Below are 15683 nucleotides of genomic sequence, written 5' to 3'. Positions count from 1 at the left end.
TGCTTCTCTGCGACTACTTTTGTGTATGTGTGCGTGTCACAGGCATGTGCATGTGTACGAGGCAGCCATGAGTGACAACCATTAAAGGCAGTCATGCCATTTCGGCAGAATGACAATTTCTGTTTTTTTGGCCAATTATAATATATATTTTTATTAATCTTTCCTTCTAAACCACTGATGGTAACATTCTAGCCAGTGGTGTTCTTATATATTTTTGTTAAAAAAATTGTTGAGGCAGTTGGAGATAGGGTAGTCCCTTTTAAAACACAGTGTGACTCTGAGGGTCAGTCACCATTTAAATTAATCACAACTGTTTCAGAGTTTTAAAAGTGGCGGTTCAGCTTTGCCTCAGCATCACGGGGGGGTATGCCATTGCTTTTGTAGCTGTGTATCTTTGGCTCGCTTTCACCCTCTCAGGCCTTGAGAGCTGCGTTAGTATTTTCTGGTGGGCTTCTGGGAGCTGCATGGTCACTATCAAAGTGTGGTAAACAGAGTGTCTCTTGTTTGGCTGCCGATGTGGCGTCAACTATGCTAATGACAAAGCTTGCTGTTAAACTGCAAGGCAATCCCCTTTTACATATGGAACACAGTGCCGACATTGTTTTTCCTGCTCTCCCCTTTTACAAAATGTTATGTTTGTTCAGGAGTGCCCAGGGCTTGTTTGACTCAATTGAGTCATGATTTTGCTGCTCCGGGACCGGGTCATTTTGGGTATTTGGGGAGAAATTAGTAACTCTACATGAAAAATGGGCAAAATTGTTTGCCTGGAGTCATGTCGACGACACATATCACCACTATTTTCATGTAATTTGCCTCAACATGTCTACTTCCCTGTAATGCATGGCATACATTGTAAGATTTTAAAGTGTTGTTTTTAAATCCAACAAAGCATCATCCTTATCTTATTTGTGCCTTGATTTGTATACATTTGTATAGCAGCCACCAGCCACCTTCACTCAGTTAACTATGGTTGCCAGGTTTATGGTCTACAAAAGCATATTACCCCTGAGGTCTCTAATTAGTCAAAAACATTGTCCACAGCTTGGCGGTAGCTTAATTTCATACACACCACCACTGAGGGAAAAAGCCTGTAATAAATATAACTGCTTCAATTGTATGAGATTTCCTTTTTAAATTGATTTGTTGTCATTTGTGTGCCCGGTTCGGTCGAGTTGAGGTAATATCGTAACTAGTCATTTCACCTGAAGGAATTATTCAGAATTTATGTGCTTTTCATTTTATAACTGTCCAATTTTTATGTGACACTCTTGTGTCGTTGTTGTGTTGAGAGCAGCCTGTTTGCTTTGGTCCACACCGCCATGTCAGTAATGGTCTGGGTCAAAATTTGACTGTAGGGGCCAGGGCAGGGGCTCCATTTAAGGATGAGCAGCTGGCTCACTGGTCACCGCTCATGTGACGCTGCTATTTCCAGCCAAATCATTCCCGCTTCCCGACGTCTTTAGCAACTAGGCCCAAGCGATAGACATGTGACACCTCAGGCAGCGAGGAGGAGGCTGAAAGTTGGGGCAGGTACCGGTAGTTTGTCTGAGGTGACATCCAGCCATCTCAGAGACTGGGAGGGTTGAACAATGGCATGCTGGTCGATTTAGTGCAGATGGCTGAAGATAAGGCAGGAATGAAGGTATGCAGTGTGGAAGACAATGACTGAAATTTAACCTCAGTCCTACAAACAAACATATGAAAGCAAATTACTTAGAACTTAGTTATTTAAAGGTTAGTTAAAAAGTACTTAGTTATAGTTACTTGTTACAAACTTGGAACAGATAATGGCAGTTTTTGTGCTTTTTTACTGTTGCGCAATGGTGTTAAAACTCCCATGAGACACTCCATAGAGGGCCATAAAGATATGATAAAATGATAATACTGCCTTGCAATTCTCAACAAAAGACAATAACACACTGGAGACAATGTACTGGTACATTTGTTTTCCCTATCCATCGGTCTGCCAACCGGTTTAATTAACAAACTCCCATGCACTCCCATGTTTCGTGACCAGGACGAAAACCGTATTGAGCTTCTTGTAGCAGAGGTGTGACCAACAGCTGTACCCTTCTCTCCAGCCACCACCACGGTCTGCCAATCCAAAGGTACTATTCCCGACTTCCACACAACATTGAAGAAAGTTGTCGGCCACGACAGTTCCTTAACATCCAGAGCCTTGAGGTATTCAGGGCAAAACTCGTCCACCCCGGAACATTTTGACCACCGCAGATACCTGAGCCACCATGATGGAACTGTCTTCATTCGTATTCTCTCACTCTGCTTCCTCTTTGGAATGTTTGTCAGTGGGATTGAGAAGGGCCTGAGGCGGGCCTGATGACGCGACGTTGCAGTATTTTGGCCCATCATTGATTTAGATATTGGACGGGTGAAAATGGAAGAGACCGGGTTATTTGGGAAATTTGAGTCATTCATAGCATGTAAACTTGATATTGCTTTCAATTCTGATCAGAAACAGATTGAAAGCACCCAGATTTGGATAATTTTTTTTCATCTACTTACTGGTTCACTGCTGAGAACATTATTGTGATCATATCCCGGTACTGAATCATGTGATTAAGCTCCGATTAAGTTCAGTCTGTTATTTGCCAATTCTGTATTTCTCAAGAATAAAGGGTATTTATTTATACAGAGGGGAACTCTGTTTAGCAGTCTTGTACAGTTTCCCTTGTACTCCCCTCCTCAATTATTGATGTTAACTTGCATAATTTAACCTTCTTGGATGGATGATACTCCAAACATAGCCATGAAAACCAGTTTGGAATGGAGCCTGGAAAATGCACTGATACCCAAAATACTGTACTTGTATTCTTTAAGTAACCCCAGGGAAGCACTGAGTGTGTGCAAGAATAAACAGGTCTTCTCCATATGTGACGGTGCTATTCTCGGGTAAAGTCAGGCCAGTGAAGTAGGAGAGCAAGATTGAATGTCGTTCAAGTTCTCAATGATTCCCTGACTCTGAACAGCTGATGACATCTTCATAATGTTTCACACGTTATAAGTATAGTTCTCCATGAGGAAACAACCGCAAGTATTAATGCTCAATTGGCGTCTGTGGCAAGTCTGTCAACATAATGTTTACACATGAGTAAGAAATGAAATTAAATCATGTTATTTTCCATTCACTCTGCAGTTTGTTTTGTTTCCTGTGGGGATTGTGGGTGAATCCACTTGACGATTCTTGCTGCACTGATTATGTCAATGAGTCATTATGAAGGACTGCTATTGTATTGTTCATTGGCAACTTTCTGTCCACAGTTTTTGAGATATCAACTCGGGGTATTATTCAAAGAGTTCAATTAGTATTCACTTATTGGTGACTTCATTTGTAAGATTTGCATATGTGAACATGGAAAATGATGCTAAATGAACAATGTATTTTTATTTTGCTTTGGTCCCAACAAGAGTACCAACATAGACCACATTGTTAATGTTACTGCCACAAGTTCAAATTGTCTAATTCTGTCTGCACATTTGTGAGTGTCACTCTTAAGTTTTCACCTTAGCATAACAGACCGCTAATCCACTGACTTGCGGACATAATCCGACGAGCCTCGTGCCTCTGCCGCCACCGCGGCTTCAAGAAGCCCTCGTGCGGCAAGGTTAAATGCATTGTTAATACGAATCGTGCGTCCACGTCTGAGTAGGAAGGAAGCCATTGCTTTAGAGTGGCAGCCAAGGAAGGACCTCATGTACCCCCACCCCGCCTCGTCTCCCACTATGTGCTCACAGCAGCAGGCCTAATCAAAGAGCCCCCTAATACTGTTAGCTGGGTCATGTGCTGAAAGCCAGGATTAGGAGCAGGAGGGCACAGGCCAATAGATCCAGCTTCCAGTTTAGCAGGGAACCTTCTCTGTCACTCGCTTACTCTTACTTTACAGTGACTCTCTCCGTGTCTCTAAAAATATGCTCCACATACAGTAACAGTAGGTTTATTCTTTTCCTCTAAACTCTAAGAAGAGATATCTGAGAGATATGTGAGAAGTTGTACATATGTCTGATCTTTTTAAAGCGTGCCTTATTGCTCTCAAGGATCATGTTTCATTTGAGTGCATTATGTAACATGACAGCCATATGTTAATTTGCTAATTAATTCATTGATTTTCTTGCTTATCCTCATGTGGGTTGCGGGGGTGCTGGAGCCTATCCCAGCTGTCTCCGGGCGAGAGGCGGGGTACACCCTGAACTGGTCGCCAGCCAATCACAGGACACATATAGACAAACAACCATTCACACTCACATTCATACCTATGGACAATTTGTCATCGCCAATTAACCTAGCATGTTTTTGGAATGTGGGAGGAAACCGGGGAGAAACAGAGGAGATTCACGCATTTCCATAAGCATTTTTCTGTTACTAATTAATGTTGCCCCTCACCGTCTATCCAAACCCTTGCGTCCTCAGCTGCTCTTTAATAAAGTCCAGTTTGCCCCACTTCACATCGAGACTTGCCAACGCTAGATTACCAGTCTTGGCTGTGGAGAGCGAGGTCGGTATGTAGAACTTCCTGGTGCTCCTGTATTTGCAAGCTTCAAGCCAGATTAACATTTGTACAGTTTGCACACACAACCTTCAGAGAATTTAGAAATGGGGGGTGGCAAAGTGCCAAGTTTTTGCCTCAGAACTTTATGGCTTCTTTTCTTCTTGTTTCTTTGTTAAACATTTAAATGAGCAAAAATCCAGAGTAATGCATCACATGCTTTTTTTGTCAGTTATTCAAGTTGAAGTGATGACAAGCCAAAGTGGAAATATGTTGTTAGCTAGCTCATATGAACTTGTTTTCTCTTGTTATAATGCACAGAAAATGGAAAGAAATGCATCTTCATGTGCAGTTTTCCTTTAATGATACACATTCGCTGAAATGACTAAAGCATTAAAGAATCAATAATTTGATCTGAGAATCGATTTTAGAAACTAAATAACTCGCATCTGCCGTATCGATAATGCATTATCGATATGTAGTACATCCCTACCGACCTGAGCAACATAACAGAGTCTCTGTCCTGGATGTATACCATGAAGTAAGTCAAGGCAACTCAACTTTCAAGAAGTAATTCCATCTTTGCTCATGATCAAATGTTCGATCACATGATTCAGTACTGGGATTTGATCACAATAATGTTCTACATAATGTACATTTTAATCCATTCACTGCTAAAGACATTTGTAGACATCTTTTCAAAAAGTAGCACTGACTGCCAAAGACGTCTTTTGCTTTTTTTAACGGGAACAATAGATCTCAATTGGGTTAAATAGACGCTATCTTTGCTATTGTGTATCGTTTGTATTTCTGCCATTTCTAACCAATTAAAAAGTTCTAAACTAAAGAGCTAAAGCTAGCAGCGTACAGGTATTTTTTGCTATTCTTGATTGAGATTGGCACTCAGTGTCTCAGCTTTTGTTTTCATGCTGCTCATTTTCTCAGCTTTCCAGCTTGCTAGTGTAACCCCTTCTGCTTAGTGTTGACATATACAACGCCACGCATTTTGACCAATCACATGTGCCTTTAACAGGAAGAAAAGATGGGAAAATGGCTCAATCACTTCAAAAGGCTGACTTTGAGCTGTTTCGTTTTCCACCGTTCACACATCGCTCCATTATAGGTTCCACTCCAACTTGTTTTCGGCTGTCATGGTTTCGCTGTTATTCAGCGTCTAATTTTGGATAGTTTGAAACCAACAACACTCACTCACACAGTGTCAAGACAGCAGAGTGTTATTCAAAACAATCAAAAGTGAGGAGTCACTTTGCCATTTCAGAGCGGGTGAGTCAAAGCCGAGCCTCGGTGAAACCGAAGAGATCTGACCTTAAAACACAATTTTAACATAACTTACTCATCTCTCTAGGGCGGTGGGGTGGGGGGGATGAATTGTTTGCTGTTGTAACATGGCTGGCATTGCTGGTTGTTGCTAAGGCCTCAGGCACTGGTGGATTGTTTGGAGCCTGACACTTTTAATCTCTCCAAACTTTAATTTCTTTTTATCTTTGGTTTGTATTTGTAACTGAACAACTTCATCCATCCATCCCTTTTCTATGCCACGTATCCTCATTAGGGGCGCACAGGGGTATGCTGGAGCCTATCCCAGCTGAGGGTGAGGGAGGGTACACCCTGGACTGGTTACCAGCCAATAGCAGGGCACATATGAACCATTCACACTCGCATTCATACCAATGGACAATTTAGAGTCCTCAATGAACCTAACATGCATGTTTTCTGAATGTGGGAGGAAACCGGAGTATCCGGAGAACACCCACGCACACACGGGGAGAACATACAAACTCCACACAGAGATGCCCAAGCAGAGATTTGAACTCAGGTCTTCCCAATCACCTGACCGTGTGGACAACATTAACTGCACAACTCAGTTAATGAAATCAACATTTGCTTGCCACTTCACAATACTGAACATGGTAATCATCCCGACTTTAATGGGCAAATGGATGTGTTGGTCGAAGTAGACGTGTGTGTCTGCATCAGCTTCTTGTTAGGATGGTGGGATTGTGCTGCAAGATGTTTTACTGTAGAGTGCTGACAAGAAGACAGCATGATGATGCTCTCCATGTCATTTCCACAATCGTACATCAGACAAATTTCTATTTATTCTTCGCGATAGCCTTGGCTTTCTTGAAGGGACTTGATAGTAAAGATCACTGAGCCTTTTACTTCCATAAAGATGCCAAGCAGCTTGTTTTTTTTTTTTAAAGGTATATACGGTCCAATAGCAACAATAACAGTGAGAGTTTGCTTACATTGATATGATGGTCTGTCCAAATATAATCGGGAGACAGTGTTGATTTGGCTTAGTTTGCTTATGTGACAATGTAGGTCCTGCATGAGCATGTCGCAGTCAAAACAGTATAGTCGGAACATTATGATATAGTAATGTTTGTGCTTATAAAGGCCATTTCTGGTCATTTTTGGTGGTCAGTGACCATTTTCCAAATGTTTAATTTGACAATTGCAATGAAATATAGTGTCTGCAAAGGTCCATCCCTGAATTTGACTTGCATCTGCAAGAAAGCAGCAATACTATACATTTAATGGCTATTCGACCGATGCAGATAGGTTATAATTATCTGTGCAGTCATCGCTCCCTCACTCTATTGCAGCTTTTCAAAAATGTATCCATATTTAATTTGTGATCGCTGCTCCGTGGTTCACTACGGTCTATTATTAGTCCAAAAATATTCATATTTAAGCAAACTCTATGTAAATCTGGCAAAATTAGGCATTGCCTAAATCTGCTAAAGTACAAATGCAGTATGACCTTAAGACCACCAACTTGTGAATGTTAGTCTAGATCAGTAACTGTTTGCGACCACCACTGAAACACCAGATTTGAACAACTTGCTTTTATTGCAGGTTTAAATTATCTCACAACAGGCACAATCATAATAATAACACAAAAACCATAATCATAATAACATGGATTACTGTTGTGGCGGCCACAACAAGCTGAAACCCCACTCTGAACCCCAAACATCACTTCCTGTCCATCGATTCTACTCCCTATAATGTGATTTTAAATGGATAATTTTAAACGGTGGCTATATGGTTGTTTCATGTCTAGATAATAATAATGTTAAAATGTTAAAGTTTTCTATGTTGCAACTATGAAAATATTCAATTTCTAAAGAAGGAATCCTACTTTGCAGAAATTCACTTTTCACAGTCGGGTCTGGGATTAATTAACCTCGATAAAGGAGGAAATACTGTATAATCAAACGTTGTAATGAGATTAATTATGTCAATGTCATAAAATTTAAATAATTCACACACAAGAAGCATGATGAAAGTGGAGTCGGTATAGATTGTGTACTGTACTAATAGACATACTGTACATAGAGAAATGCAAATGGTATGTCAAGTTATGTTCACTGAGTCATCATGTGGTGCAGTTAAACGTGATGAGAGTTTGCAAATGCGAGGTTGTACAAATGTACAGATAACTCCACTGTGCCACTGAAATGTTTTCAACGCTGTTGAAAAATTGTCAGTGGAGCACTGGCTATGTTGAGACACGTGAGAGATGTGAGAGACGGGTTGCATATTTCTGTGTACGCGTGCGCGTATGTGTGTTTGTATGTGAAGCCATTAGAGGTGGTGTTGAAACAGACATGCTCAATGCAGTCATGAATGCTGTTGTTGTCATTCTTTAACACCCCCCACCTTCTCCTCTTGTACATGGAGCCTGACTGATCATAACAGTGTGTGTTTGTGCGTGTGCTGGGCTCGTCGAAGGCAACAGCGCCCCCCGCTGCGGAGCACAAAGTCAGAGGCAGCAGGTGCAGCTGACGCAAAGGCTTTCTAGCAGGCAGGGCCAGTTGGGGCACCGAGAGGGAGAGGAGCCACTGGAACTCCAGCAAACACTGAATCAGAATTCACAGACAGACTGGACAAATCAATGTGTGTTTAGAGAGGGAGAGAGCGAGAGAGAGAGAGGGAGACTGGACCGAAGCCAAACCACTCGACAATCAAAATACCTGCCTCAGTTATGAATGTAAGTAATATTTATGTTGCTTATGGTTGAGCTGCTATAGCATTTGTGTGGCAAACTATGTGGCATGTACTGCAGTTCAAGTCAAAGCAGTCATAAACTGTCAAATATTACCAAACCATTGTGCTAAAGATGTGGAAGGGGAAAGCAGCTTTGACAAGTTAGTTAATCATGTCTGCGGCTCTCACTGAGGCATTGAAGCATTCCTCTTGCAAGATTGTTAAGCATTAGTGAACCGGACTCTGCTTTTTTTGTCTTGAGATCAAAGATCCTGCTGTGACTTAGGACAAGGCTGGGAGAACCAAACACAGCAACATAACGGCACACTGTTTCCATTGTGTGATTGAAAGGAACAATTGTAGCAGGGATGGTGTGTGGTCATGTGCCAAGAGCCTCTGTAACCAAGACAATGTCTCTACGTGTCGCAGCATCAGCATCATTACCTCCTCCAAGGTTGCAAGGTCTTAATTACTGTTTGCTTGCAGGGTTATGGTAAAAAAAATATTTTCCATGATGGCTCCGGGACCAATATACGGTGGTGGGTCCAATTAGGAGGTCGTTGCATGACTAACCTGCGATGTTATCTGTAGGCCTGAAGGAGTTGTGACATTGTGTGAATGGATTGTTGCTTCTGACCGGATTCTCCTGTAAATGCCTTTATTAAGTTTGCTGATATGTATCTTATAGTCGTCAGGTACGTTTTCTACAAAAGCAAATAACCGACAGCGTCTTTATCGTCGGGCAAACGAATACAATTACAACAAATTAACTCCACAGATGGCAGTATTGACACTACTCTAGCGACGAATAGTCGGACATACGAACAGACTGTCGTATTAGCTTTAGCCTTCACGGTAATGTAGCAACTAAACACTAACCCACTATCATACTATTCATACACTATGTTGCCCAATTTAGATTTTTTTGTTGTTGCTAAAATTTGATATTTTTTTTAATGTGGTTTTTCATGTTACCAAAAAACTACCAAAAAAAAAAATCACCTCCCCAATGTTTTTAATTTTAAAAATAATTTTCGGATGCCTACATTGGTGAGTACCTTTTACACCTTTCGACGGCCTGAGTTGCATTAAAAAAAGGTAATTGTTCTGGTCACACTGACATGAACATATCAGGTGAACGACCCGTCGCCTGCAGGCATGCCCAATCTAATGGTCCCACTCGTACAGCTAACTTCTACAGCTAACAGCTTATACAGCTTGTACCGGGGCACGCCCATATAAGGAAGTCCTGCTCACTGTGATGTCACAATATATCAGTGTTAGAAAAAACTACCTGAAAACGAGTGTTCAGAGCCATCCCGAACCTCTTCCAGGGCTCACGTCCAAATGGGCAAACCTTCGTACTGAAACTTTGGCATCGTTAAACATGAGAAGACAACATTTCTAGGTCAGAAAAGTGGAAAAAACACTATGTCCCCTCTAAAATAAAAAAAAACCTAAATTGTCATACACGGTATGTAAAATTTTCAAATTTTATAAAAATGATGCATCTCCTGCTTCCAGGTAACAAACCATCCACTTTGCAGTTTTACTAAATTAACAGCCAAGCTGTGATTAGAGCATTCATGGTAGTTTCGGTTAACAGGGCCTTTGCTGGTTGCACCAAAGAGGTACACTGCATTCAGTTCAGATACCATCAACCATCGATTTCACACACTGGACTTCTCGCTAAGCCCATCCCTACTACTGAGTGCTATTATCGTATTTCATCAGTGGTTGTGTCCTATCAGATATTCAAAATGCATCCTTCAAATTGATCTTCCTTTTATTTCCTTTTTAAGAAGGAAAAGTTCTGGCTTTGAATGTCCTTGATGGACCGTCTCCCACAAAAATCACCTGTCTTATTTCCGCTGCTCTGACATCATTGGCTGCCTCCTCCTCTCCCGTCCGTCCTCTTTGCACGCCGACAGCCACTCATTGGCCGGCGTGTGTTCTCAGGGTTGGATGTTATCATTTGAAGAGGCTGTCTAGACTCTCCTCTGTTCAGCTTCTCCTGCAACACCGTCACAACCTGCTGAAGTCCCACTCTGTCTGTCCTCCTCTGTCCTGCCTCCATTTACTCCTCCTGTCATCGGCTGTTCTCCACTCTCTACTCATCTCCTTTCCTGTCAATCACAGGCTCTGCCTCGCATTTAATTTTCCTCTTGCTAGCTTACCCCTCCTGTCCCCTTGCCACCTCCCGCCCCCCTTTGGCTATCTTCCTCTAAAGTGCTGCTGCTGTTTTGTCTGTATCTGCGACACTTTCTCACAGATGTGTGGACACGTGAAGGTGAGTCGAGTTGACTTTTAGGATTCCTCACTTACTCTTGCTTTTCACCACACCGCTGTCGTAACTCAGTGAGACATTTGTATATACAGGTACAGCCCGTGGATATCAGGTGTGTCAGAATGTGTATCCCATGCATGTGACTTCCGCCTCTGGTCCTTTCAAAGTCAGAATGAGGGGAGGACGGTGCTGCTGCATGTCAATGCGGGACTGAGCTCGTGACACAGTGTTTTGTACCCGACTGTGGTGGTGGTGCTGCAGTGGCATCTCAGGCAGATTAATGAACATTGTGCTGCAAACAGTGAAAGGAGGGGAACACATTGTTTGCACATTGGTGGTGCACGCTTCTAGAGGCTGATGCTGTCGCTGCTTAACGTGATCGTCTGGCGTTGGGGAAAATGTTCTGCTTGTCTGGTTTTTACCCTTATGTGTTTGCTCCCTGGCACATAAGAAAGAAACTGTCTCCACTAGAAATAATTCTTTAAAAGCTTGTTGTCGCAAAGATTGTCGTGTTACAGTGTGTTTATTGTATTCAGGTCAGGGTAACAGGTTGTCTGGGCTTTTTTATACTCTTATGCACAAAATGCCCATTTGATTCCTCGTTCTTTCAGACTTGCGCTGTGCTCAGGATGAAAACTACCTACTTGTTTACATTCAAGCCACTTTCTGTTTTATCAACTTGCGCATTGTACACTATGGTTTGGTAACTTAGCTTGGAAATGCTAAAAATAGCCATAACTAGTGTCGCCCAGAGTGTAATTGGAGGATTTACCCTGCAAAATCTCTGACGTTACAATTGTTGTCTAGATTGCCTCCAGAAAGCACTGATAGAGGCCACATTTTCTGCATATGACTATGAACTCTAAACAAACTCTGTACTGATTATGCACCACAGAGATCTAAGAGATTGCAGGGTAATCTTCTTTGCAGTTTTTGGGGAAATTTATGTTGTGTAAACATGAACTTTGTCAGGGTCAGCACCTCGGACAGAGGTTGTCCAGGTAGGTTATAGAAGATATTGACACATGGGTATACATTATACAGTAGGCTTATCACTGTGTTTATAGTTAGATGTAGTGCAGAACTGCACTGCATCATACTGAGATCTCGAGATTTTTCATGTGTGCGCCTTATGTTTTGACTTGGCTATTCTGCTAATTATATTTTTCTTTTTCAGTTGCTTAATGATTGCTTAAGTATCTTCTGTTTGGCATCAGTGCTTGCATGTGCCTTCTTAAAGAAATGCCCAATTCTTTTGTTTTTGAGGATGTTGAAGATATTTTGTTAGCTTGTTTCTCAGTTCTTCATGTAATTTTTTCCAAGATATGACCTTCATGTAGGTAGCATAATTAATTAATTACCAACATTTGTTTCAACTCAGAAGTCTAATTTTTAAATTAAATGTATCTGCTTTCTACCCGCCTTATTTTTTGTCATCCATACTGAGAAGTTGAAACACGATATAAAAACAAAAACTACACCTTCGAAAAATAAAATACACAATCTATGGGATGTGCCAAAAGGTGCTGAAATCCACTTCCTGCTTCTGTGGAGACAAGAGACAAGGAAAACAGACAGGCATGCACATTGCAATACAGATTCAGAATTTGGATAATAGCAGTTTTGCATGCCACTTGAGACGCCATCAGCCACTTGTCGCTGATGGCTTCTGCCTGTGGGAATTTCACATTAGCGAATCAGGAGGGGACTTTGATGTCCACCAACTGATGTCATTTGACATCTACGGGGTGATGTCTGTGACTTGAATTACAGAATTGTTTGAGCCATAGTGCGTATTAACTCGAGACAACTGTACTGGATGTTTCAATATAGGCACATGTACTGTATTATTGCGTCCCTAGTGTTCATGTATCGTAACACATATCACAGGCAATCAGCTGACCATGGTTTCATTTTGGAGGAATGCCAAGTAGCAGGTGTATTTGTTAATATATGGTAGTCTGGTTAATATCCCTAGGTTTTGGCGAGTAGCTGACAGTTTTTAGTGAATGGTGAACCAAAGTATTGAACTCCTTTATCTTCAAAGGGTGTGTAGACCATAGTAAATTACAGGAAAAAAGCAACAGATTGTGCACAGGAGGGATGGATTTAGAGTCTCAGCAATGACCAACTAAAGCCTTTCTGTGTGACCTCTGGTTGTCATTTGTTCTCACTGTAAACACGTGCATTTTTAGACCCATTTCCTCAAGCTCTTAGCCTACAACAACTCAATAGTTAGAATGCCATGGAGGCCGTTTCCATTCTTGGATTAACATAACTTTTCCCAAAATGTGCTCATTATAATGGCTTACCCATCTAATACTGCTACAAATTTGTTTTCTTGTGCACAACAATTTGAAATGCACAGATTTAGAGCTGTAGATGAAAGGTAAAATTAATAGCCAATAACTAGGACACCCCCTACCTGTGTGGGCTGTGCTATTATTTTTCTGACAAAGGTGGCATGGTGGCATTATAGTAAATACTCCAAGACACCTACTGTAACTTTAGGCACCAAATCACCATGAAATTGCCAGTACTGACAATCACAAGTTGGTAAAGTTAGTGCAAAATTGTTTGGAAAACATGGCTGCCTCAACCAAAACATTGTTGCACGGTGGGGTTTTGTTACTGATTGCCTATAAGTCTCATCCTTATGAAACTTTGAGCCTATCTGTATTACATTTACAGTATGGCACCATGTCTTCCAACACACACAGAGGTATGCATAACCCAATAGAGGTAGAAATGTGACAGAAGTCTGGTATTTCCCTGCCCGGTGGGAGCGACAAGATTCCGTCCTTTTATGACCATTTAGTAGGAAGTGCTGTAACTTTCCAACGGGAGCTCAGGGCTATTTTACTTTGTTGTGAATTATTAACTTGATGTGGTAACCATTTAGTGGCTATCATCTTGGCAGACAAGCATCTTATGGCCCAACACAGCAGACTGTTACTTGTTGCTGATTCCTCGGTGGAAAAGGTGATAATAGTTATCTTTTCACAGGGATAAGTGGCACATCATATAATTTGCTGCCATTTTAGAGACATGACAGCAAAGCCTGAGCTCCCTTTATAGCCGGCTGCTCCACGGGAGGCGAATTTAACTAAGGAATTAAATAACAGTTGTGCATCACTCCAAGATGACACATAACGATCCAGTGTGGTTTGACCATGACCTAATCAAAAACAATTAAGCTTTTTATGTGCCTATTGTGGTCCAACGAGGAATAAAGAATAGTGTGTGACCTCAGTATTTCCAGATGGAGCTCTCCTATGAGGAAGAGGGTAACTGCCTGGCCCCCTGCTTGTGATGAGCACAGCTCATGCTGAGCTAATTGACGTGTTTATATGGAAGTCTGCCTGTGAACAATTGGCATAACCATCGAAGGCAATGGTGCATTCGCCTCCTGATGCAAGCGGCAATATGTTTGTTTCTAATTATACCTCACAATAACAGTATTAAAATCAGTTGGCTGTTATGTCTGCTAAGAACACCATCTATGGCATTAGCTAAGGATGGCCATAGTAATCGTTTTGCCAAAGAATTGTGTGGAATTAATGGTCAGTAACGGCATCTTGAAACGATTGAGACAAACTACTTGGTCAACAAGCACTTTTAAATCAGTCTCGACTAGTTTGTGGTTCAAAGAAGAACATGACTTTCACCATGCAGAGCTCCACTACAGTAAAAATAATCTCAGGAAATTACAAGGCATTGTTGATATATGTGGGCTGATGCTGTTGAAAAAGAAGTCATGAATCACTCATTCCGATAATCTGTTTCTTCTTATTCTCCTGCAGGTTAGGGAACGTGCAGACAACCTGCCTCATATTAAACTATGGAATGCTCCCTGAACTCACCATCACTAGTCTCCAATCTTTGGACTCAACTCCAAGAGCTTAGTTAGCAGCTGTGTTCCTCCCCTCCAACTCTTTCCGACCAGGGGGCGAAGAAAAGGAGTGGGACTACCTAAGTCCTCCGCAAAAACACAGCGCAGATCACTTTTTTTTTTAAATTTCATTTTGTTGTCGTGTGTTTGTGTGTGAGGGAAAACCATATCAACATGGATCTGGAATCGTACCTGTGGATGGTCATTTTTGGCTTCATCATCGCCTTTGTTTTGGCTTTTTCCGTGGGCGCCAACGATGTGGCCAATTCCTTTGGCACGGCGGTGGGGTCCGGCGTGGTCACACTGAAGCAGGCCTGCATCCTCGCCTCCATCTTTGAGACGCTGGGCTCTATGCTGCTGGGAGCCAAAGTGGGCGAGACCATCCGCAAAGGCATTATCGATGTCAGCTTGTACAATGACACGGTGCCTGTGCTCATGGCGGGGGAGGTCAGCGCCATGGTTGGTAAGTTACATCAAGTGCACAATTAATAATTTGGCTCCAGTCTGCAGGCTCTTTACTGTAGAGTTTTTTGTGACTGTGCTGCAACCAATATAAACGGAACTCTTAATATCACACGTACGCTACACGAGTGAAACAAACTTTCATCTTGGGTATTACAATGTACATCCAGTGTTGGTTGAGGCATATGTACAAACACTCATCACCATGACACACGTACAAAAGAACAGGCAAAGAGGCTACACAACTGAATAAAATATAGGTGAAATGTACATGTCAATTTAGGATATGAGAAAATTGCAAATATTTAATCCTAAAATGGATTATGGATACTTTCTTGCCGTGTATCGTTTTAAAACAATGCTTAAAATACAGCCCCTATAAACTTCTCCCACTGTTCCGACATTTTGCATGTCATTTGCGAGGAGAGAATGCTGCCCATTGTTGTGTATATGTTCCACAGTGTTTACATGCGTCTCGCATCACAGCAGTCTTCTTCCACAGTGGAACACATACACAACAATG

At 41.7% G+C, this 15683-nt stretch overlaps 1 protein-coding gene across 6 annotated transcripts in view; it reads left to right on the top strand.

The window, feature by feature from the left end:
- slc20a2 (solute carrier family 20 member 2) overlaps positions 1–15683 on the top strand; it is a 42465-nt gene that overhangs the window by 6573 nt on the left and 20209 nt on the right. Inside the window, exons 1-2 of one of the 6 annotated variants that reach the window (XM_058069564.2) lie at positions 8196–8523; positions 14610–15161. The exons of 2 other annotated variants lie outside the window; for them this stretch is intronic. In XM_058069564.2, the coding sequence (XP_057925547.2) occupies positions 14873–15161 (289 nt within the window). In that variant the 5' untranslated portion in view covers positions 8196–8523; positions 14610–14872. Of the gene's footprint in view, positions 1–8195; positions 8524–10537; positions 10810–14609; positions 15162–15683 lie in introns of those variants that run through there. 3 more of the 6 variants (XM_078789656.1, XM_058069563.2, XM_078789657.1) reach the window with 3 other exon arrangements.

This window comes from Doryrhamphus excisus, linkage group LG3 (assembly GCF_037039965.1).
Source record: "Doryrhamphus excisus strain RoL-2023G ecotype Guam linkage group LG3, RoL_Dexc_Guam_v1.1, whole genome shotgun sequence".
Lineage (NCBI taxonomy): Eukaryota > Metazoa > Chordata > Actinopteri > Syngnathiformes > Syngnathidae > Doryrhamphus > Doryrhamphus excisus.
The sequence above is the reverse complement of the archived record's forward strand: the minus strand, read 5'-3'. Positions and strand labels throughout refer to the sequence as shown.